This window comes from Mastigoproctus giganteus, chromosome 2, assembly GCF_048544385.1.
Source record: "Mastigoproctus giganteus isolate SK-2022 chromosome 2, ASM4854438v1, whole genome shotgun sequence".
In the NCBI taxonomy this organism is placed as follows: domain Eukaryota; kingdom Metazoa; phylum Arthropoda; class Arachnida; order Uropygi; family Thelyphonidae; genus Mastigoproctus; species Mastigoproctus giganteus.
The window spans coordinates 122,803,521-122,830,060 of record NC_143576.1 but is presented as its reverse complement, the minus strand read 5'-3'; the positions used below and the strand labels follow the sequence as shown (position 1 = coordinate 122,830,060).

Genomic DNA, 26,540 nt, shown 5'->3' with positions numbered 1-26,540 from the left:
TAACAACCCTGTCAACCTTTGTATCATCTGCAAACTTCAACATTAATATTAGCATTAGCAAAAGCACATGATGCAAGAAAGCAAGCTTATGAAGCATCAGCCAAAAAAAAAAAAAAAAAAAAAAAAAGACCACCGCCAATTCCACCCCGCCATTCATTCCAAATACCTGTCCAGTTCAGCCTTAAATTTATTTAGGCTATCAACTTCTACAACAAAAGATGGAAGTCTGTTCCACCAACCAACTACCCATTGGCTAAAGGCAAACTTCCACATCTATCCTACAACTGTCTTTCCTCAATTTGAATTTATGCCCTCCCAGGTGATTATTCTGAGCAAGAGGAAGAATCTCATCAGCACTGAGCATGCTCAAACCATTCATGTCTTTATACACCTCAAATAGATCACCTTGCAGGTGCCTAGTCTCAAGACACTGTAATCTGCAAAACTTAAGCCTTTCTTCGTAAGAGCAGCCCTTCATTCCATTCATTAATCTTGTTGCCCTTCTCTGTACTCGTTCCAACAGCTCTACATCCTTCTTAAAATGAGGCCTCCAGACCTATACACAGTACTCAAGGTGTGGCCTGACCATTGCTTTATACAAAGGGATAATCGGATAATCACCTCCTTATCCCTGCTACAAAAATTCCTGTATATCATTGACAAGACGCCATTGAGCTACTCTTGCAGACTGTCTGCACTGCTTAGAAAACTTCATATCTGAATGCACAATTACCGCCAGGTCTTTTTCACTCTCTACCACTGTCAGTGTAGTACCATACAGTTGATACGTTATTCTGGAGTTACTGCTTCCCAATAAAGGATAACAGACTTTGATAATTCCTTTTCCTGGTCTGGTGAGGTGTTAGCAGGGCTTGGGAGGTAACATACAATATCATCGGCATAGGCCTTAAACGCAGGTATCTCGTTCATTAGCGGAATAAATATCGTTGAAAATAGCAGTACCAACAATGATTCACCTTGGGGTGTAGTGACTTCCACCTGTTTTGTGATGCAGTTATTCCCTTGCTGAAGGGTAAGAAACCTCTTGGTGAGTAGATTTCTGATGAGCTTCAAGACATTACTTGTGAAACCACAATAGTTTTCCAGGAGGCACATAGAGGCTTAACTTGCACTGAGTCAAAGGCCACTTTAAGATCCAAAAAATAGCATGAAGAACATAGCCTTGTTCCCAGGCTTGAAGGGTTTTCAAATTCAGAGCATATATGCATATGCTGAGGTCTTTGGGAAAGGATATGATTGGCAACCACTTTGAATATGCACTTCTCTAGGCATTTGAGAAAAGGGGAGGAGATTGAAATAGGTCTATAGTCAGCAGTCAAGGTTGGATTTTGCACCTTTGGAACAGGGATGACTCTATAATTCAGCCAAGCAGTTGGGATGACTCCCTGTTGTAAAATTCTGTTGTACAACTTCGTCATCCCATCGCTGATGAAGTAGGAGGTGACTTTAAAGCAAAAGATGGGAATAGAGTCACTTCCCATTGTTGTCTTATTGGACAGGGCATTGATGGCCTTGATTAGCTCCTCTTTGCCATGCATCAAATTAGGAGATTAGTTATGTCATAGTGGGCACTGTTCCAGGGGAAGTCTGCAGTTCCACTGTCTGTTTTGAAGAACCGGGTTACACGATTGCACCATTTGGCCAGATCTAATGATTCTGTTGACTGGATGTGACTGGCCGACCAGGATCCCTTGACACAGGCTATCCTCTTCTCTATTAACGAGTTGATAGCCTGCTTCTTGGATTTCTGGAAGGTGCTTCTGGCTATTGAGTATACTGAGTATGATCTTTCTGAGGGTAATCTCTTGAATTGAACATGTAGTCGTTGCTTTTCCTTAAATTGGTACATTAGAATGCTAGACCACCATGGCTTTGAGTGTGGGCAGATGACATATACTCTTGACATGGCCACTCTAACAATGAAAGAACCTTCTCTGAAGCCAAAATGCAGCTTCCTCTATATCAGATTTCACTGAGAATTTACCAGGGGTAGAGCCTAAAGCAATCCATTGCCATTTCAATTTTTTAAGTATTTTGGATCATATACAGCCTTTCTCATCTTTTCAATTGGTTTGGATTGGTTCGGTTGGTTACAGAATTCCTTTGATACAAGGATAGGATAAGCTTTGATTGGCCTGTGGAGGGATTGTGGAGGGAAAAGCTGAATTAGAACTGATTACTGCTTCAAGAATCCCATGGCTGGAAAAGATTCTCTGTAATGTGGCTTCTCCATGAGAGGGGGGGGAACATACATGCAATGGATGTTGAGATTCGACAGATTCAAAACTAACTGATCAAGGAGCTTCGATGCAGCTGGCAGGGGAAGGTTGACGTCTCCGAGAATTATCACTCTCTGGTTGCACTTGATAGAGGTCAGAAGCCAAGCAGAAAAATTAATAATGCATTGATCTGCAATGGATGGGGGTAAGTAAACTGTGCATACTAGCAACAGGAATCCACTGGCTAGATAGCAGCCCAGAATGGCCTCAAAATCGCTACCAGGGTATGCCCAGGTTTTGATAAGAGGGAGCTGTTGCCTTTGGCAGATTAAGACCCACCTCCTTTCCTATTCTTTCTTTTTTATGAAAACCCCAAACACAAGAGGTATTAGAACCTATAGTACTCAGTACCGTGCTTGGGTTGGAGGTTGAGAAGATGAGAGAAAATATTTGTTGACATTAGACTTGAATTTCTGTAGACTGTAATTTTCAGGAAATACGTATGAAAGAAGGTTGCTCCAGAAAACGGCAGCTGAATTAATAAACGAGGAAGATGAAAAGTTGGTTCTGTGAGTTTGAAGTTGGGCAGTAAATGCATGTTGGGTGGTGGCGGCATGTGTTCGGACTGTTTTGAAAGAGAGAGCAGGAATTATAGAAGTCAATTCAGAAGAAAAGTGCCCATGGAAGTATCTGATGAAAAGGCATGCAGCAGAAACAGTACGTCTATGAGACAGTGAGTGAAGAGACTCTGTTAGAGATGAGTCATTAATTAACCTAACTGCCCTCTTCTGAATAGAATCTAGAAGCCTGAGAGGGGTTTCAGAAGCATTGCCCCAGATGTGGGAATAATATTCCATGGTAGGGCGGATTTGCGATTTGTACAGAGTGAACAGCTGTTTGGAAGAAAAGTAACGCTGAGAGCGAAAGAGAAAACCCAAATTTTTTTAGATAAAGTGGAAGCAATATTTGTAATGTGCTTGTGCCAAGAGAGAGATTAGAAGTCAGAGTAATCCTCAAAAGAGATATATCAACTTGCCTAGAAATCAGAGTGTCACCAAAGGTAAGCATAGGAGCGGAATAATCCGTTTTGCGAGATATAAGACAAGACTGAGTTTTAGTAAGATTGAAATCAACTAAGTTGCCTTTGCCCCACTAGTGGAGAATTACCTGGAGATCAGCATTTAAGGAATTGGTAGCAGATATTCGAGAAGTTGAAGCTGATTGAGCAGGGCAAGTTTAATCTAAATGTAAAGTGGAATGCAATGTGCTATCATTGGCAAAACCAGGGATAGAATTTCCAGTCAATGGAAGAAGGTTATTAATATACAAGAGGAAAAGAGTGGGGTAAAGACCTGAACCTTGGGGGACTAGCATTAGTGGAGAAGTTAGAAGACAGAATACCATCTACCACCACCCTCAGTGAGCAATCAGAGAGAAAACTGGAAAACCAATGGTTTGCCAAGTGTTTTTTGGCAAACCATTAGTTATCAGTTGGCAAACCATAAGATGGAAGCTTGTTTAGAAGACCTTTATGCTAAACATGATTGAAAGCCTTTGAGATGTCAAGAGCAACTGCTTGTGTTTCACCGAACTTTTCCATTGAATTTGTCCATAAATGAGTAATGAAGGAAGCTTTTGCTTCCTTAGCCATGTTCATCTACCCGATTCTAAAACCACTCCGAGAACTCCTAACATATAACATAAAAAACTATGATGCTTTATTCATGAACCTCAAAGATCTCCATATCAAGGAGGATATGAAGTTATATTCACTGGATGTGACTTCACTATACACTAATGTAAATGTACCTTACGCCTTAGACATAATCTGGGCCTACTTAAACGATGATAACATAAAAATTAATAACACTGGACTTCCCAAAGACAGAATATTCGAACTAACAAAACTATTAGTAAATGCTAATTACATTCTCTTTCAAGAAAAAATATACAGACAAATTTTCGGCCTCCCAATGGGCCTAAACATCAGTGGACTCATTGCCGAACTATACCTAGACAAATTAGAAAAGATCCATCTTGATTCATTTATACCACAGATCACATATTACGAAAGATATCTTTTTTTTTTTTTTTTTTTTTATGAAAAACCCAAAACACGAAAGGTATCAAAACATATAGTACTTAGCACCGTGCATGGGTTGAAGGAGAAGTATGGGGGGAAGGAGGGGGATGCCGGAAACTTTGCTCTAGAGACTGAACATGGGTTTCCCCACTTCAAGCCTCCAATAAGCAAAGTGGTGGTATTTCACCAGTTGATGAAAGCCATCTACCACCTATAACTTGTAGCTATCTGCAAAACTGAGCCTACTGCTCTATACTGTACAATTATATCATATGCCACCTTACACTGAATAAATTTTTAAAAGAAACAATACTGAAACTGTTATAGAAAAGTAAGATGAAAAATATTTATTTCACTGTTTTCATAAGAGAGATCTGAAATATGAAAATCAGCAATTAAATTTCAATAATAGTTGCATTTCCATCTTTGCAACAGATAATTTTCCTCTTCTGTCTTGATATAATGCAGGGGCATTATTTCAAGGTAGAAGAGGCAGAAACATTCTTTCTACATGGGTCAAAGATGGCAACCCTGTATTGCAATTTAAAATTAAAGATTTTACAATCAGAGAGATCTATGGAAACTAGCAAGTTATGATTCGTTATAACTTGAAATTGAAAATATGATCAACATTTTTCAATACCTGTTTCGTAATTTGAAAAAAAAAAAAAAAAAAAAAAAATTCATCTTCAGCTTCTGCAATGGCTGGCTATAGAAAAACAAGTTTTTTGGAATTTAGCATTAGTATCAGCGTTAGCAGTGGCAAATGATGCAAGAAACAATGCAAATTACTGCTGTTGAAAATTCTGAGAACTAGTATTCCACCTTCTGTTTCATTTAACACATTCACTGCCACCTAAATGTGGGAGAATCCATTTTTCAGGTAGATATGAAGTTCTCTGAACAGTGGAGACGGGCTGCAAGAGTAGTTCATGGTGTCTTTTCAATGATATACAGGAATTTTCTAGCAGGGATAAGGAGGTGATTATTCCCTTTTATTATTCTCCTGAAGGACAGGGTGGATCCCTCGAAGGATTAAAAGTGAGGGCCCATCAAGCTCTCAGCTGCCCACACTAATGCCAGACCTTGCACTTGCGCAGTCCGCAACACAGCGGCAACCCCCAAGGCAGAATGCACTGGTGCCAAAGGAACTAGTAGTTGTTGGTGACTCTATTGTCAGGGAAATGGGAAACATGCTTTGTAAAAAGGATAGGTGGAACAGGACCAGGGTATGTCTGCCAGGGACAAAGGTTGATGACGTTGTAGAGTGTATATCATTTTTTAAGGGCACAAAAGGTGATATAGTTGTACACGTTGGCACTAAAGATATTAAGAGTAGAAGACCGGCGGAATTACTTAACAAGTACAGGTCACGGCTGAAAAACAGCCGTGAATTAGGGTTAAATTTGAAAGTGTCTGCAATTCTGCCCAGACATGATAGGAGGGAGTATATGATGAGAGCCCTGTCGATCAATTCGGCCCTGGAAAGATTGTGCAAGGATCAAGGGGTAGCATTTTTTTCAGCCTGGACTGTACTTGTTAACAGGAGAGACTGCTTCTACAGGGATGGGATACACTTAAATAGAAAGGGTGCAAGAATGTTTGCTGATGCTATCGAGACAGTGTTAGGTGGGTCAGAAAACTGCTAGATTGGGGGGATACAAGGACTAATACATTAACAGTAGCCACTGGCAGAGGTGAAAGTGATTCTTGCACTGTTCTATTGGAATGAGCAGCAGCTTGGAAAATAAGATGCAGGATAGTTCAGAGACTCCTGGGAGTCATTGGGGTACAAGTAAACACATGGGTTGTGTTAGGGTAGATAAAAAAAGAACAAGTGCATGTATACTTGCGTGTACACCAATGCTAGGAGTTTGGTAAATAAATTTGATGAATTTGAGGTATTTCTCAAAACATCAAAGACAGATATTGTTGGGATTTCAGAGATGTGGTGTCACACAGATATAAGGAATGCAGAACTGGAATTTGGTGAGTACAATGTCTACAGAAAGGAATAGACAGGATAGGAAGGGAGGAGGGGTTATGCTATTAGTTAAGAAACACATAAAATCCAAAGAAGTGAAGCCAGTCAACATCGCTGGACAGTGCAGTATCGAGTCAGTTTGGTGTGACATAAGCATAGGGAAATCAAAATTGAGAGTAGGTGTGTGCTATAGGCCTAATGACTCTGATGAGAATAATAAGAAACTGTACAAGGAAATAGACTGGGCCAGTAAATCAGAGTGTCTTAAATTGGGGGATTTTAATTTCCCAGATATTGACTGGAATTTGGGGGCTGATCACTCACACACACTAGAAAGGCTTTTGTGGATTTATTGGATAATTGTTTTCTACATCAGCATGTTCGGGAGGCAACTAGAAGTAGTAATACTCTTGATTTAATCATCAGTAGTGATTCATTCTTCATGCATTAAGAATCTGCAGATACAGGAACCACTAGGTGGCAGTGATCACAGTGTGCTGAAGTGGGATTTACTCAAGGAGATAACTACCATCAGGGGTAAAGAGAAGGGTTATCGCTTTCGTAAAGGCGACTACGATGGTCTGAGACAGTATTTAAATTCTATACAGTGGGACCAACTGATGATGTTACCAACAGCAAACTCAAAATGGGAAGCATTCAAAGAACTTATCTTGGAAGCTACTAGGCTTTACATACCAACTAAGAAATATTGTTCAAGGTTCAGTCCTAAATGGATGTCAGATGAACTAATGAGACATATGGCAGAGATGAAAAATGCATGGGATACATATAAATTAACATGTGACACAGAAGCCTATGATAGATATAAGTTGATTTGTAACCAAGTTACAAAGAAAGTTAGGCAGGTGAAGGCAGATTACGAGAAATCTTTGGCCTGGGATGCAAAGAAAAACAGCAAGGAGTTCGTTACTTATGTAAACTCTAGAAGGAAGGGGATGAATCAGATTGGTCCACTTGATATCGATGATTCAACTGTTCATGATCCTGCTCAAGTAGCTAACAAACTAAATCAATATTTTGCATCTACATTCACACATGAGGAGTTATTCAGGAAGGGGAATGCCATAGATGAAGTAATCACTGGCAGTGAGTTAGATGATCTTGTAATAATTGACAGTAAAGTGGAGGAGAAATTGTTGAAGATAAATATAAGAAAGGCACCTGGGGTGGATGGGATCTATCCAGTTATATTAAAGGAGGCAGCAAAGGAAGTAAGCAATCCATTAGCCATAATTATGAGAGCTTCCCTGGACTCAGGAGAGGTACCCAGAGACTGGAGATGTGCAAATGTAACCCCAATTCACAAAGGAGGATCAAAGGGCGACACAAGTAATTATAGACCTATGAGTTTAACTTCTGTTCCAGCAAAATTAATGAAAGCACTGGTTAAAGAAGCACTGCAGGATCATCTTGACAAGAATTCAGTTATAGCTCAGACACAGCATGGTTTTGTTAAGGGAAGGTCTTGTCTGACCAATTTGATTGGATAATATGATGTAGTCACAAAAGTATTGGATGCAGGGAATAACTTTAATATTATATATTTGGATCTTAGAAAGGCCTTTGATACTGTTGCATGGAAGACTGCTGCACAAATTGGAGCAGTCTGGCATTGGTGGCAAATTGTTGCTATGGATAAAGGGATAGTTGAGTGGCAGAAGACAGAGAGTGGTAATTAATGGACACTGGTCATCGTGGACTAATGTTATTAGTGGAGTTCCTCAGGGTTCAGTGTTGGGTCTATTGTTGTTTTCTGTATTTATAAATAATATTGATGATGGTATATCAAACTTAATGTCCAAGTTTGCAGGTGATACAAAGGTCGGCAGGGTTGTTAAGGATGCTACTGACACTATGCTGCTGCAACAGGATCTGGAAAGGTTGAGAAGATGGGCTGAGAGGTGGCAAATGAAGTTTAACATTGACAAATGTAAAGTACTACACATGGGAAACAGCAACCCCAGAGCAACGTATCAACTCTGTGGTAGTACACTGACAGTGGTAGAGAATGAAAAGGACCTGGGGGTAATTGTGCAGGCAGATATGAAGTTCTCTGAGTAGTGCAGACGGGCTGCAAGAATAGCTCATGGTGTCTTATCAATGATATACAGGAATTTTTTTAGCAGGGACAGGGAGGTGATTATTCCCTTGTATAAGGCAATGGTTAGGCCACACCTAGAGTACTGTATACAGGTCTGGAGGCCTCATTTCAAGAAGGATGTAGAGCTGCTGGAACGAGTACAGAGAAGGGCAACAAGGTTAGTGAACAGAACGAAGGGTTGCTCTTACGAAGAAAGGCTTAAGTTTTGCAAATTACAGTGTCTGGAGGCTAGGCACCGGTGAGGTGATCTGATAGAGGTGTACAAAGCCTTGAATGGTTTGAGCATGCTCAATGCTGATGGGATACTGCCTCCTGCTCAGAATAATCACCTGAGAGGGCATAAATTCAAATTGAGGAAAGACAGATGTAGGATAGATGTGCAGAAATTTGCCTTTAGCCAACAGATAGTTGGTTGGTGGAACAGACTTCCATCCCTTGTTGTGGAAGTTGATAGCCTAAATAAATTTAAGGCTCAGCTGGACAGGTATTTTGAACGAATGGAGGGGTGAAGTGGAAGGGTTTTTTTTTTTTTTTTTTTTGGCTGTTGCTGCATAAGCTTGCTTTCTTGCATCATATGCCTCTACTAATGCTAATAAGGCAATGGTCAGGCCACACCTTGAGTACTGTATACAGGTCTGGAGGCCTCATTTCAAGAATGATGTAGAACTGCTGGAACGAGTACAGAGAAGGGGAACAAGGTTAGTGAATGGAACAAAAGAGGTACTCTTATGAAGAAAGGCTTAAATTTTGCAAATTACAGTGTCTGGAGACTAAGCACTGGCAAGGTGATCTGATAGAAGTGTATAAAGCCTTGAATGGTTTGAGCATGCTAAATGCCGATGGGATTCTTCCTCTTGCTCAGAATAATCACCTGAGAGGACATAAATTCAGAATGAGGAAAGACAGATGTAGGAAATATGTGCAGAAATTTGCCTTTAACCAGCGTGTAGTTGGTTGGTGGAACAGACTTCCATTCCTAGTTGTGGAAGTTGATAGCCTAAATAAATTTGAGGCTCAGCTGGACAGGTATTTCAAATGACTGGAGGGGTGAAATGGAAGTGGTTTTTTTTTTTTTTTTTTTTTTTTGGCTGCATAAGCTTGCTTTCTTGCATCATATGCTAATGCTAATGCTAAAGCTAAAAGGATAACAAAGTCATAATCTGCACTAGAAGGGTATCAATCAGAGCACCAAGCTTGTTTTTTAGGCTCCGGATGTTCTGCATGAAGCATTTCATGTTTTCTCATTGGCAGGCTTAATCTGGATTAGGTTTCTAGGGTTCCTTTTCCTGAAGGTGGCTGATGAGAAGTGGATATCTCTTGAGCAGGGTGCACAACTAGGACCTGACCTGCTAGTAAGTAATGTTCACTTGTATCTGGCTATCAGATGTGACGAGATTGCCGGATTCAGTCGACATGGTGGCTGCTCTTCTTTCATCAGATTGAAAGGGACAGTCTGGTTTGCTGTCTAGCTATGGAAAAAAAGCACACTGCCGACCTCTGGTCTCAAGATCACATGTAGCGCTGGTTACTCGTTATGGTCACCAAGCGACAGCATCGCCAGAAGACCTGCCGGCCAGCTAGCTGTGTTTGGATACCTTTCTATATTGGGACCGTTGATCTTAATCCAGAAAGGAGAATAGGATGGATGGTGTGGACCTTGATGGGGGTACCGGGTATGTCGATCTGCTTTAGAAGGGTTTCAATTTTTGTTCCACCACTGTTTCCAGGCATAGTCTTATAAAAATGCTGGAGAGCCTTGACCTCTTTCCTCTACGCTGCACAATTTTAATATCTAATGTAATACCTTTAATACATTCAAGTGAAAGCAAGACTTGAATGTAAATCTACTTTATTTTCTGTGGATAATGGAAAGCTAAGAAATGGAAATAAATAAAAAATTAGTTTTGATACTTGTCTGATAATTTTTTTTAAATCTAAACATTCTGAAAAAATGAAGACAACACATTTTATAGTTAACTATTACATTCTGAATGTTTTACATGTAATCTGTAATCCAACCAATGCATACATTTATTCATTAAATCTAATAATTTGATTACTATAGATGAACAGAAATTATTTTTCAGTGTTTGAAGTTTAAGTTTGTATTGCTTTTAATACATTTTTTTTTTTTTTTTTTACAAAACTTGTTGAGCAAAATATTGATAATGATAATAATTGGCAAGTTTAAAATTAATTCTCCAAAATAACCATTTTGGCAAACATCATTCAAAGAAAATCAATCAGTAATCAATATAAGGTTTCAGATGAATTTCGTCGTTCATTAAACTAATTTTGAGTTCTGGAGAATTTAAAAAAGGCCAATTTCTGTTTAGCATACATCAGAAAATGATTCTCTCGCTGGTCATCTGAAATTTTTGTTTTTAGAAAAGGGCAGAGCCTACTATTCGTAGGCTCTGCACTTCTCTAATGAGGGAGAAGTAGGAATGCAGAATGCTGCAGAAATTTGTAGGTATGTGGAGATATCGAAAACATCAAAGATGAAAATATTAATACTTCGGCGAAATACCTGTATGCATTCTTTTCACATTCTAACAAATGCAATTGTTAGTATATGAATTTAAACACTGATGCTCTCTCTCACTATTAATATCTCCTGCAATTGAATTCAGTAAACTACAAGCAGCATTAAAAACAAAAGAAATATTATTAACATCACTTCTGTTGGCAATTACTGGTATCTGTTCTAAGATGTCAGTAATCTGATTGAAACTTTTCAAAATCACAGGAATTTCCGCTGACTCTGACTTGCTTAAATTATCAATTTCAGCACTTCATGCAAATACCAACATCAAATCTTCACTAATCACGACTGAATAGGCAATGGAAGGTGCTGACTGAAATATTAAAAATAAAAACAGAATACAGTTATTTTTTGAAATAACTTGCCAGCATTCAGGTACTGTATGCCTAACCAGGCACTCTGCTAGTTGTGCGACCGTAGGAAATTCTCGAGTTTTTCATAATCATATTTACTCTTAATACTATTTTCCAGGGCTTTCTCAAAGTTTTTTCTTCTAATCTTCACTTCTACTTTTCAGAACTGTCTCTTGCAAACGCCTGTAATGACAGATAGCATGGAAATAGTGATGGAACAGCTCCATGAATTAATTTTGGATGCTTGAAATCTACAGTGATTCTCTTATTTTTCCCATCAAATTTAGATGTCCGTCTAACTGGGATGGCTCGAAATGCATCTCGCATATCTATAACAATATGAAATATATAAACTAAATGTTATGCTCTCTTCCAAATTTCACTTCACTTGTTATTAGCTTTTACAACTAAGGATACTTTAGTCCACATACACTGGCCTTATCATTCAATATAAGTTTATCAAAAAAAGTTTATCTTTTTTTGATAAACTTATAGTTTATCAAAAAAAGTTTATCAAAGGTTGCATTTAACTACACTTTGTGTATTTATCTACACTAAAAGTTTCAATAAATAAAAAAAACATTACTTATTATACAAATATTGAAATTTCTTAAATAAGCATGCACTTTTCTTCAGTGTTTCCAACACATGAAATGAATATTTTATATATAAATGACCACAAAAGCCAAAGTCCTGACAAGAATATATCCGTTTCATTTCCTTATGATAGCTAATTGTGTGATTAGATATATGTAGTACACTATCGTTTCATTACTGTTAAAATATGTGTACCACTATTTAAGATAACTATTATTAACGTACCACAAACTTATTTTACCAAACTTATCTTTGAATAAAGTCTTTCCTTGATATAGCTTTCAACCATTTGTTAGTTAAAACACTATCCTTCAAATGAAAGCCAAAGATGTGTACTTTCAGACCACTTTTATAATTCCACAGCATAAAGGAACACAACATTTCCCAAGCATTATTAAAAATTTCAAAGCACTTTTAAGAGATGAAATATCACAAGATAAAATATCACAAACATAAAAGTTATATTGTGTTTATAACATTCACAGCAGTACAAATAACACAAACAAAAGCACCACCACTGCTACTACTGGGTGCCTCCGTAGCCAGGTGGGCAGGAGCAGCAGTGCGCAGCACACGCTTTTTGATTAGACTCGGGGTTCGAGCCCATAACCACCAAATACGGAGGATGTGGAAAGGTCAGTGAATGACCACCGCATATACCCGGAGTAATGTGGCCTTAGTTGCTAATGCTCCTAAAAACCAAATAACAACAACAACAACAACTCTCTGCTACTACTAATAGTAACAAAGGTTAAATAAAGTTCATTTACCCCTTGGCCCACTTAGCACAACGGATTAGCACACTGATGACGTAGTGATAAGGCATCTAACAGTAGCGATGGTTAGAACCAATAACTGCATCACGGTTCTGATCTGCTTGGGCGAAAAAGGTCTCTTTTCTAAGACTGGTCATGCCTTGCTTGGGAGGCACATTACTGATGATAGGTGCTGATTTCATTCCCCATGTTCTTGGTTCAACTGTCTTCTTGAAACTCCTTTCAATCTGCATATGGTGACCATCAGATCTATTTGTTGCATTAATATTGTTAGTTGAAAGTAATGCTGTCGTATGGTCACACATTTGGGTTGTTTTGATTTTTTATAGTTCAGGTCTGAACTTCTGCAGCCGTTTTAGTTGGATTTATGATGTTCTGATGCATTATTTCTCCTTGTGGAGCTGGTAACTGGTGTGTAGCCTGTTTAGTTGATTTAGCATTAGCAGAGGCATTTGATGCAAGAAAGCAAGTTTATGCAGCATCAGCCAAAAAAAAAAAGTAATAAATAATAAGTAAATAAATAAAAAATAACCACTTCCACTTCACCCCTCTGTTCGTTCGAAATACCTGTCCAGCTGAGGCTTAAACTTATTTAGGCTATCAACTTCCACGACAAGGGATGGAAGTCTATTCCACCAACCAACCACCCGCTGGCTAAAGGCAAATTTCCTCATGTCTGTCCTACATCTGTCTTTTCTCAGTTTGAATTTATGCCCTCTCAGGTGATTATTCTTAGCAAGAGGAAGAATCCCATCAGCATTGAGCATGCTCAAACCATTCAAGGCTTTATACACCTCTATCAGATCACCTCGCTGGTGCCTAGTCCCCAGACACTGTAATTTGCAAAACTTAAGCCTTTCTTCGTAAGAGCACCCCTTTGTTCCATTCACTAATCTTGTTGCCCTTCTCTGTACTCGTTCCAGCAGCTCTACATCCTTCTTGAAATGAGGCCTCCAGACCTGTATACAATACTCTAGGTGTGGCCTGACCATTGCCTTATACAATGGAATAATCACCTCCTTATCCCTGCTGGAAAAATTCCTATATATCATCGACAATACACCATGAGCTACTCTTGCAGCCCGCCTGCACTGCTCAGAAAACTTCATATCTGCCTGCACAGCCACCCCCAGGTCCCTTTCATTCTCTACCACTGTCAGTGTAGTACCACAGAGTTCATACGTTGCTCTGGGGTTGCTGTTTCCCATATGTAGTACTTTACATTTGTCAATGTTAAACTTCATTTGCCACCTCTCAGCCCATCTGCTCAACCTTTCCAGATCCTGTTGCAGCAGCACAGTGTCAGTAGTGTCCTTGACAACCCTGCCAACCTTCGTAATGTCTGCAAACTTGGACATTATGCTTGATATACCATCATCAATATCATTTATAAATACAGAAAACAATAATGGACCCAATACTGAACCCTGAGGGACTCCACTAATAACATTAGTCCACGATGAGCAGTGTCCATTGATTACCACTCTCTGTCTTCTCCCCTCAACCACTCCTTTATCCATAGCAGAAATTTGCCTCCAATGCCACACTGCTCCAATTTGTGCAGCAGTCTTCCATGTGCAACAGTATCAAAAGCCTTTCTAAGATCCAAGTATATAATATCAAAGTTATTCCTTGCATACAGTTCTTTTGTGACTGCATCATAGTATCCAATCAAATTGGTCAGGTAAGATTTCCCCTTAAAGTCTTGTCTTGATGATCCTGCAATGCTTCTTTATCCAGTGCCTCCATTAATTTTTCAGGAACAGAAGTTAAACAAACAGGTCTATAATTACTTGTGTCGCCCTTTGATCCTACTTTGTGAATTGGGGTTACATTTGCACATCTCCAGTCTATGGGTACTTCCCCTGAGTCCAAGGAAGCTCTCATAATTATGGCAAAGGGTTTGCTTACTTCCTTTGCTGCCTCCTTTAATATAACTGGATAGATCCCATTCATCCCAGGTGCCTTTCTTGAATTTATCTTCAACAATTTCTCCTCCACTTTACTCTCAGTTATTACAAGATTCTCTAGCTTACTGCCAGAGTTGAATACACCTCTGGCATTCCCCTTGCTGAATAACTCCTCATGTGTGAATGCCGATGCAAAATATTCATTTAGTTTGTTAGCTACCTGAGCAGGATCATCAACAGTTGACCCATTGATATCAAGTGGACCAAATCTGATTCATCCCCTTCCTTCTAGAGTTTACATAAGTAAAAAACTCTTTGCTGTTTTCTTTGCATCCCTTGCCAAAGATTTCTCGTAATCTGCCTTCACCTGCCTAACCTCCTTTGTAACTTGGTTACAGATCAACTTGTATCTATCATAGGCTTCTGTGTCACGTGTTAATTTGTATGTATCCCATGCATTTTTCTTTTCTGCCATATGTCTCATTAGTTCATCTGACATACACTTAGGTCTAAACCTTGAACAATATTTCTTAGTTGGTATGTAAAGCCTAGTAGCTTCCAAGATAAGTTCTTTGAATGCTTACCATTTTGAATTTGCTGTTGGTAACATCATCAGTTGGTCCCACTGTATAGAATTTAAATATTGTCTCAGTCCATCGTAGTCGGCTTTACGAAAGCAATAAGCCTTCCCTTTACCCCTAATGGTAGTTACCACTTTGAGTAAATCCCACTTCAGCACACTGTGATCACTGCCACCTAGTGGTTCATTTACCTGCAGATTCTTAATGCATGAAGAATCACTACTGATAATCAAATCAAGAGTATTACTCCCTCTAGTTGCCTCCCGAACATGCTGATGTAGAAAACAATCATCCAATAAATCCACAAAAGCCTTGCTAGTGTGTGAAGTGACCAGCCCCCAAATTCCAGTCAATATCTGGGAAATTAAAATCCCCCATTATAAGACTCTCTGATTTACTGGTTAACAAGTACTGGCCTACTCTATTTCCCTGTACAGTTTCTTATTATACTCATCAGAGTCATTAGGTCTATAGCACACACCTACTCTCAATTTTGATCTCCCAATGCTTATGTCACACCAAACTGTCACACCAAACGGACACTGCACTGTCCAGCGATGTCAACTGGCTTCACTTCCTTAGATTTTATGTGTTTCTTAACTAATAGCATAACCCCTCCTCCCTTCCTATCCTGTCTATCTTTTCTGTAGACGTTGTACTCACCAAATTCCAGTTCTGCATTCCTTATATCTGTGTGACACCACATCTCTGAAATCCCAACAATATCTGTCTTTGATGTTTTGAGCAATACCTCAAATTCATCAAATTTATTTACTAAACTCCTAGCATTGGTGTACACGCAAGTATACATGCACCTGTTTCTATTCTTAGCTACCCTAACACAATCCATGTGTTTACTTGTGCTGCAATGACTCCCAGCAGTCTCTAAAATATCCTGCATCTTGTTTTTCAGGCTTCTGCTCATTCCAATAGAAGCAGTGCAAGAATCTCTTTCGCCTCTGCCAGTGGCTACTGTTAATCTATTAGTCTTTGTCTCCCCCCAAGCTAGCAGTTTTCCGACCCACCTAACACTGCCTCGATAGCATCAGCAAATATTCTTGCACCCTTTCTATTTAAGTGTATCCCATCCCTGTAGAAGCAGTCTCTCCTGTTAAAAAAGTACAGTCCAGGCTGAAAAAAATTCTACCCCTTGAGCCTTGCACAATCTTTCCAGGGCCGAATTGATCGACAAGGCTCTCATCATATACTACCTCCTATCGTGTCTGGGCAGAATTGCAGACACTTTCAAATTCAACCCTAATTCACGGCTTTTTTTCAACAGTGACCTGTACTTGTTAAGTAATTCTGCCGGTTTCCTACTCTTGATATCATTAGTGCCAACGTGTACAACTATATCACCTTTTGTGCCCTTAAAAGATGATATTCGCTCTACAATGTCATCAACCTTTGCCCCTGGCAGACATACCCTGGTCCTGTTCCAATTCTAGCATTTTCTTCTAGCATTGAAAACTTCATTGAAAACCAACCATCAAGGTTTTGGTTAAGTATGGTGCAATATTCATGTGCATCATGTAAACTGCATGAAATAAAAATTAGAAGGGATTATTTTCTGACTAACTCTTGTATTTCAATGGTAGGTAAGTATACTGGGGAGTGAACCAACTACTGCAGAAAATTTCAATATCGGTATACAGTCATAAAAATTTTGTTTCCTTAAAATCAGTAATAGTATGTGGCATTCTGACAATATTTAAGTTCTCCTGTTTAAAATCTGGGAGCATGAGATTACAAGGGAAAATTCAGACGTGTGGACTTTCATAATGAAAGTTTATATCACATAATCCTTCCTTACTTCTCTCGACACTGGTTGAAGATCCGCATCCTTTTCAAAAACTTGTAGTCAGCTTCCAAAGTTCCCTAAGCTTCATATATCAAAGAATCAGAGCTATGTGTTTCAAGAAAAAATCCTAAAAGAATCCATTCTTCCAGGAATTTTTTATTTTATCCTTTAAAAATACTTTAAAGTTTTTATTTATCACATTCTTCACAGTTAACGGACAGAGGGTGAGTATCATAAACAAAATAGTTCTAACATCAAATATTTATGCAATTTTTGCAATACTAAATGACTCTGAATGGCAACAGTCTATTTCATGATATTAAATACAGTTTTCAATTTCATAAGTTTGGAAATACTCAAAATTAATAAATTACCAGATTCCTGGGTATGTGTGTTTCAGCTGTACGTTGTTCAGTAGCAATATTCCACAAACAAATAGTATTATCTCTGGAGCCACTGCAAAGCATTGTATTATCTTTATTAAACATAAAAAAAAAAAAAAAAAAAAAAAAAAGGATAATTTTAGAAAATACCTTTTGGGAAAAAGCCTTTAAAATTTCTTCACTTTAATATCATACCAAATTTCTGAAAATTATTCATGCTATAATAATTTTTAAAACTATAGGTATGGCACACTTTTTAGATGAAGTCAACATTTTATAAAAGATAAGTGAACAAATTACAAATATTTTATTCATCAGGCTAAACTAAGCTTCTAGTATGAAACATCATTGTATATAAGCTTGGCTTACCTTTTTATTTGGGAATAACTTACATATGTAGCAATAGTTAGTAAATGAAAGAATAATAAGGCTCAGATTTCCTACATTATTGATCAATTTTCAAAATAATGAGAGGAATTACCTCAATACATGATGTTTCTTCACTAACACTCTCCTTGAAATTAAATAGCAATACACAGATTTGTCTGTGACATTATAAATAAGCCATTCACATTTTTATTTTTTTCTTATTCAACTTTAGATAATAATTTTGTTCTTGCAAACTTCTAAAATAAATTCAACTGTGGTCTTGATATTCACACTTTAATTTGCTCATGTCTCCAATATTTTTTTACTTATTTATTATGCAAGATTTGATAACTCCGTCAATAATTAAACTTAGCTATACAGCAATATCGTGCAAATAATTATTATCCAAACTAAAAATCAATATCATCTTAATGTTGGGCCATTATTATTAGTTGAAGCTATTTTTATCAATTATCACTAGCATCGTCTTCCTTAGTTGTTTTTTAAGTAAGCTAATTCCATCGCTCTCTTCTGCATGCAGTCTTAGAAAATAAAAAATTGCATCACTATGCTCCTTTAAGTCTTCTTTTTGTGGTTTTTATCTTTTTATTTTTTCTGCACCATTACATTGTTACCTCTGTATATCACACATTATTACCACTGTTACCATTTTATGATATAAAAGAAGCATGAAGAAGAATAACTTCTTCGTAACATCAAAACTCACATATATGTTGTTATACAACTGCATTATGTGTAACTTTTCATGAATACCAACCCTCATCTGCAAACTAAATTTTTACTGGATCACTTTATCCCAGGGCCATAAAAATTTTTCCACTAGTCAGTTTTGACTATTGAACAAATGAATAATAACTATTGAACAAATCAAGATCAAAATATAGAACATGCTCTTCTGCTGAAAATCGATAACACTGGTCAATGGCTAAAATGTTTTGGTAATTAACTTAGTCAATTTCAACTAATATTAATGTGCTAAATATGAATATGACAGTTAAAATGGATTGTTATAGTTAAAATCCATATTACAGTTAATATGGATTATTATTATTATAGTTTATATTATGGATTAAAATGGATTATTATAGTTAAAATGGAATAGATAAAATCAAAATTGGAATCAAAAGCAGAGATTGTTATTTCTGAGGAACAGTGTGGCTTTTCGAACTGGATACTCATGTATAGACCATTTATTCGCTGTTAAGAAAATTCTGGAAAAATGTCAGGCTACAAACCAAGGTGTAGGTATTCTGTTCATAGACTTAGAGAAAGTGTATGATAATATGCCAAGAAATCTGTGGAAGGCTATGGAAAAAATTTCAATAAGCCAGCCATTAATTGAAATAATTAGAAGAATCTACAAGAACAATACATGCTGTATACAAAAATTGGTTCAAAAATATCAAGAAAATTTAAGACTTCCAAAGGATTACTTCAAGGATGCTGTCACCTACTTTGTTTAAGCTGTACCTGGAAGTTGTTCTAAGACCATGGTCACAGAAGTGCAATTCAATGGGTGTTTCCCTTGGTCAAAATAAGTACCTTTACAATCTACTGTTTGCAGACAACCAAGTTGTGGTAGCACAGGATGATGATGATGATGATGTGAATTACATGGGCAGAAAGTTACTAGAAGAATAAAAAACACGGGAACTGACAGTTAATTTTAATAAGACAGAGTACATGAATCGAAGTGAGGATATTCTGGATTTAGATGGAGTATAAGTGAAACTGTACAGTAATTTAAATACCTGGGTGCAATTATTCAGGCTGACACAGGAAATTGAGAGAAGGCTGGGTGAGGTTAGAAAGCTCATAGGAATGCTCAATTCTGTGCTATGAAATAAAAATATTATTAACAAAACTTAAACATCAAATATATAATGCAATACTACAAAATGTTTTATTAAATGGATGTGAGACTTGGACATTAAATGAAAGACCAAAATATAAACTATTGGCTGTTGAGATGAATTTCTGGTGAAAATCGGCAAGAAAGTCTAGGACTGAAAAAGTTAGAAATGATGTGATAAGAAATACGATGAACGTCCAAAAAAACGTCATTGATAAAATAGAGAAGAAAAGATTGGAGTGGTTTGGCCATGTGAAGAGAATGGAGGATGACAGATTGCCCAGAGGAACCGTGGAATGGATGCCACAGAGAAGATAAAAGAGAGGAAGATCAAGAAGGATGTAGATAAAGGATGTGAGAGCAACTATGAATAGAAGAGAATTGGTGGACAGAGATTGGGAAGATAGAAGAAAATGGAAAAAAAAGAATTAAAATGGTTGAGGAGAACCGTTGTAATAACGGAATAAATTCTAAGGGAAAAAAAATGGTTATTAGCTCTAGTTTTGATGATTCCCTACATGTCACTTTCAGCATGTTTTTGTGGTGCCTCCGTAGCCAGGTGGGAAGGAGCAGCAGCAGTGCGTAGCACATGCTTCTTGATTAGACCGAGGTTCGAGCCTGTCACCACCAAATATGGAGGATGCGGAAAGGTCAGGGAATGACCACCACATATCCCGGAGCAATATAGCCAATAGTTGCTAATGCTCCTAAAAACCAAAAATCAAGCAAATTCCCCCATACAAACTATAGTTTGTATGGCAACAATACAGCCACTGGTGATGTCACACTATTTCCTGTCTAGATTCGTCAGTCTGAGCCTAGCATCTGTCTGTGCTACACTTATTGTTTTTGACTGAACAAAAACTTAAAATTTAGCATGCTGTGTAATTGGGTAAATAGTGCAGATAATTTTTGTTACATTTGTGGTGAAGTGACATCATCATGCTATTACTCTGATAATAAAAAAGCATACAATTGTTATTTTTGCTGTGAGGTTGAAGACCAAGACAAAAGCTGGGTGCCTCATATATATTTTCTGCAATACTTGTGCTTCCAATCTCCACAGCTGGAAGGATGCTCAATGCCTTTTGTTGTGCCTATGATATGAAGAGATCCTTCAGATCATATGATGAACCATTATTTTTGTATGGTGCCACCTCTTCAGCAGGGAATTTCCAAGAAGAAAAAGTGGACCATAAGCTACCTAAAAATACTATTTGCTATTTGACCAGTACTCCATGGACTTCCCAGCTACGAGCCACCAGCTGAATATGTTTTTGAATCTGAAAGATGATGGTGATGGCTAAGAAAAACCACCTGAACCCTCCACATCAACAGATCCTAATTTTATTTCCAATATTCCCTCTGCAGAACTACACAAAATTATGCAAAATGAATTAAACGATCTTACCAGAGATCTTGATTTACAAAAAATAAGGCAAAACTTTTAGGCTCAAGACTGCAACGCCGAAATCTTCTTCAAGATTGTTAAAGTTTGTATACTGGTGTCACCAAAAGGATTTAATCCAGTTTTTTAAAATGGAAAATAATCTCCTTGCCTGCACTGCCATCAATGGTTTTATGGACCCACTTAATACTGATTGCAGCCCTCAAGATTGGAGACTCTTCGTAAATTCTTCTAAATTGAGTTTAAAAGCAGTGCTACTGCATAATGGCAACATACTATCATCAATTCCAATAAGCCATGTTCATATGAAAGAATCATATGATAACATGAAGCTTCTTAATGAATTCATCAACTACAAGGATTATCATTGGCAGATATGTGAATTCAAAGGTATAGCTGTCTTGTTAGAAATGCAGCAGAGGAACACAAAATTTTGCTCTTTTCTTTGTGAATGGGACAGCAGAACTTGTAGTCAGCTTCCAATGTGCCTAAACCTAACATATCAAAGAACCAGACCTGTGTTTCAAAAAAAAAATTCTAATAGGTCTTTTCATTACACAAGAAAAGACTGGCAAAGGCAGTCACTAGATCCAGGGATAAAAAATGTCCATTTACAGTCCATTAGTTGAGCCAAGCAAAATCCTGTTAAAATTGGGACTTATGAAACAATTTGTTAAGACCAGGGATTAAGGAGGACCAGCTTTCAAATACCTCAAGGAAAAATTTCCAAGATTTAGCGAAATAAAAATAAAAGAAGGCGTGTTCATTGGCCCACAGATACGGGACCTTCGCAAGGATGAACACTTTGACCAGATCCTCCACGGTGATAAGAAAGCAACCTGGGATGCTTTCAAACTTGTAGCAATTAAACTTTCTGGGAAACAACAAAGTACATAACTATGAACAGCTTGTGAGAAACCTTCTGTTATTATACCATAAATTAGGCTGCAACATGTCACTAAAAATACACTTGATTCACTTCCATTTGGATTTTTTTCCGGACAAGTATGTTCCCACAACTGATGATGTTACCAACAGATTATCAGATTTTAAAGGAGGTAAAGAGAGAATTATTATTCATGTGGGTTCTAACACTATTAAACATACACAACCTGACCATCTGTTGGATAAATACAGGACTATGCTGAAAAAATTCTGCAAGTTAAGTCAGAATGTGTCTGCAATTCTGCCCAGACACATTTGGAAGGATTATACAGTAGACTGCTGAAATAACGGCACCCCAAATAATGGAACATTCAAGCTAATAGCACACTGAGATTGGATGTTTACATATAGCGCATTTGTTTATGTTTGCCATTTTGAAATTGAATTCTGTTCTAATATCACTGATTATACCACATTTTACATTTATTTCAAATTAAAAACCCCTCACTATAGCTCCTAAAGTTAATAAACCTCATACAAAGAAGAAAATCAGAACATTAAAGTTTAGTGTGACAAACTTGATATAATCTAAACAATTACATTAGGGTCACCTGGAAATTTTTTTCATATACCCATATATGTATTGTGTCTGTAAATTTTGTGTTCTCTCGTCGATTTGCCTGTTTTTCTGGACGAAAACTCGCAGTTTCTGGGGGGGGAGGGCGGAACCTTGCTATCTATGCCTGAGACTGACTAACTCAGCCATGATGTGAAAAAGCCCATAAAAGTTCCTCACGTAATAGACGGGATTTGAACCTAGCCCTTTTCCACCGGGTGTGGGGAGGACGGTGACACTACCACTCAGACTTAATTTGATATAATAAAGAAAATAGAATGGAGGCATAAGTAGGAGTGTATTAATGGCAGAATATAACATTGAATCATCAAAGAATTTGACTCCCTCATAAGAGGTTACTGTAAGCTTTAACAGGTTGGAATTACTGGTAAAATTCTAAGATGGATTGCTTAGTGGTTGCAAGGAAGAAGGGCCACTGTTGTTTCTCATTTTCATAAATGATACTGACGAAGGGATAGAAGGCATATTGTCAAAATTTGCAGATAACATAAAGATTGGTAGAGTTGTTAATGATCAGTGCCAAGCAGCACTCCTTCAGGATGACTTGAACAGACTTCAAAAATTATCATAGAAGTGGAAGCTGTGTTTTAATGCTGATAAATGCAAGAACTTACACTTGAGGAATAGTAACCCACAAATAAATTATACACTTGGTGGGGATGAATTAAAAACAGTGGAGGAGGAAAGGGATCTGGGAGTTACAATATGGGTAGATATGAAGTTTTCTGAACAGTGTAAACAGTCAGCCAGGAAAGCCCATGACGTCCTGTAGATGATTTATTGAACGTTAGCCTGTAGAGATAGGAGGTCATAATCCCACTGAATAAAGCAATTGTAACACCATGTTTTTTATACTGTGTTCAAGTATGGAGACCTCATCTAAAAAAAAGACATCGAGCTTCTTAAAAGGGTACAAAGATGGGCAACTTGCATGGTGAGATAGGCAGAAAGATAACCATATGACGAAAGAGTCTGATTATGATGTCCTGATGTTATGAGCATGGCGAGAGATTCCATCAGGACATCTCGGCAATGGAGAAACGATACCAAGGCAAATGGAGCTCTGCAATGCCAGCTGACTATTGTTAAACTGTGACAAGTGATGCCCCAGCTGTGTGGTACAAATGACAGGTGAAGAGGAAATGTAAAATGTGAATCAAATGATTTTATGTATTTTGCTGATCAATGTGGTTTAATTACTTTTTTTTTCAATAACTAAAACTTTATCAATTCTTATTGTTTTCAACTGTTTTGTAAAGTTTTTAAATATAAGATATATTAAAACAGTATGATGGCTGTTCTTTATTTATCCCATTTTAGGCCTATGTAGCTTATTTTACAGAATACAGGTAATCCTCGTATAACACGGTAGTTAGGTTCCTAAAAAATTTTGTGTAGTACAAAACCATGTTATATGGGACTAAGAACCAGTACAAAAAGGGGATTACATTCCAAAAGCTAACAAAAATATACCATATTTTTATAAATCGGAAAATTACTTTTTATTAAAAAAAGTAATAACTGAACAAACATATTGCAAACTATGATACATATATGTCAGATAACGTACTTTCATTTAATTTTCTTTCTCTTCATTGCTGCTAAGCACAATCAAATGAAAACGTTTTCTCTGTTGCAGAATATCTTCATCTTCTGAACTTTCTTCTACAGCATCTACATTTTGTGTATCTTCTGCTCTCTTTAAAAAAATCAGCAATCTGGGTTTGTTTGCCTTTGCTTGATAGATCTTTATAAATTTTTTGGTAGGAGCTAAGCATGTTCAAAGTTCCCTTTTGAACTTTGTGCTCCTTTCAGACGAAAGATCTGCATTCTGCCTTTCCATATGCTTTTTAGTGCAAAATTTGGAAATTCAGAATTTTGATCTGCACTGTCATCCTCTTAATTGATTTGGTTTAGATACGATGCCATTTCCACCAAACCGCTTTGCCAGCCTCTTTTTCTACCAGTAATACGTCAACGTCTTCAGTAGTCCTATCATCAAAACCTTCTCCTCCTACCAACTTAGCCAGTTCTACTATCACATCGATTCTGTTTTTTGCTGGTTCGACCATATTTCCTAAATGAGCTGACTCTGGCCATACATTTTTTCCAACATGCAGTTAATGTTGATGGTTTTATTTCTTTGAGCCATAAAGCTAAGATTCCAATACAGTCCACAATTGAAAAATGTCTTTTGGGGGGGTACTTTTTTACTTTCCTTAGTCATAATTTAGGGCTGTAATTAAATTCAAAACAAAGAAATTATTCCAATATGGTTCTTAAGAACAAAGTTTAGTGATACATACCCAGAAACATTTATAAACAATCAAATAAAAGCTAAAATAACCTTACAAAAACCTTAAAAGTCACAAACTGCACGCTTCAAAGTTAATTTTTTGTGGTCTCAAACAAATACAAGTTAAATAGTATAGAACACGGGGATTTCCCAACTAAATAAAATACGGAGATTTCCCAATAATTTTTTTTTGCATAACGACTAGCGGGTCAACAGTGGGGATTCACAAAAAAGAATGGAAGTGTTCAAAAATTACAGCCAACATAGCAGGATTTCCCCTGCAAAAAAGCTGAAAAATACTGTATTAAGCAAGGTTCTCCCCAATTTTCTAACCATGTCAGAGCGAAACTGTGTCATATAAGTACTGTGTTCTGTGAGGATTGCCGCAATTTATCAATCGTGTTAGAGAAAAACCATGTAGGAAAAGTACCGTGTTATACAGGGGTTGCCTGTATAAGATATAACAGATATTTTCAAAACTTGGGCAAAATAATTCTTTTTAATGCAAATGCAAAACAATACAGAAAAAAGACTTTCATCTTTTGAAAAAATATTGAAAATTTGTTGACCAGTATAATCTGTTCCATTTTGAATTTATATTTATGGCTTGGAAATCTGTTCATAAATGTATTTTATTGTTCTTGAAGTCATTAATATCACCGTTTTAATTATTTGCATCTGTGCAAAATGCAGACCTCACACAGCAGTTTCAGTCAATGTTTATTAGTCAAAATGCTTAGAGGTGAAGGGATATTTCTGGTCAAGGTTTAGGCTCACTGAGAGTAAAGTGGAGGAGAAATTGTTGAAAATAAACATAAAAAAGGCACCTGGGGTGGATGGAATCTATCCAATTATATAAAAGGAGGCAGCAAAGGAAGTAAGCGAACCTTTAGCCATAACTATGAGAGCTTCCTTGGACTCAGGGCAGGTACTCATGGACTCGAGATGTGGAAATGTGACACCAATCCACAAAGGTGGATCAAAGGGTGACACAAGTAATTACAGACCTGTTAGTTTAACTTCTGTTCCAGGGAAATTAATAAAGGCACTGGTTAAAGAAGCATTGCAGGATCATCTAGACAAGACTTCAGTTATAGCTTGGACACAGCATGGGCTTGCTTGTTAAGGGGAAGTCTTGTCTGACCAATTTGATTGGATACTATGATGTGGGGAGCCTCCGTAGCCAGGTGGGAAGGAGCAGCAGTGCATAGCACACACTTCTTGATTAGACCAGGGTTCGAGCCCATCACCACCAAATACGGAGGATGCGGAAAGGTCAGGGAATGACCACCGCATATCCCGGAGCAATATGGCCTTAGTTGCTAATGCTCATAAAAACCAAATAACAACAACAATAACAATAACTATGATGTGGTCACAAAGGAACTGGATGCAAAGAATAATTTTGATATCATATATTTGGATCTTAGAAAGGCTTTTGATACTGTTACACATGGAAAACTGCTGCACAAATTGGAGCAATGTGGCATTGGAGGTAAATTGCTACTATGGATAAAGGGATGGTTGAATGGGAGAAGACAGAGAGTGGTAATCAATGAACACTGCTCTTCATGGACTAATGTTATTAGTGGAGTTCCCCAGGGTTTGGTGTTGAGTCCATTCTTGTTTTCTGTATTTATTAATGATACTGATGATAGTATATCAAGCTTAATGTCCAAATTTGCAGACAATACAAA

The 26,540-nt window shown here is 37.5% G+C and overlaps 1 protein-coding gene across 1 annotated transcript in view; it reads right to left on the bottom strand.

The window, feature by feature from the left end:
- LOC150089537 (WD repeat-containing protein 31-like) overlaps positions 1-26,540 on the bottom strand; it is a 235,966-nt gene that overhangs the window by 118,809 nt on the left and 90,617 nt on the right. The window contains exon 6 of the mRNA XM_090368655.1: positions 17,367-17,467. Coding sequence (XP_090224781.1) covers positions 17,367-17,467 — 101 coding nt within the window. The remainder of the gene's footprint in view (positions 1-17,366; positions 17,468-26,540) is intronic.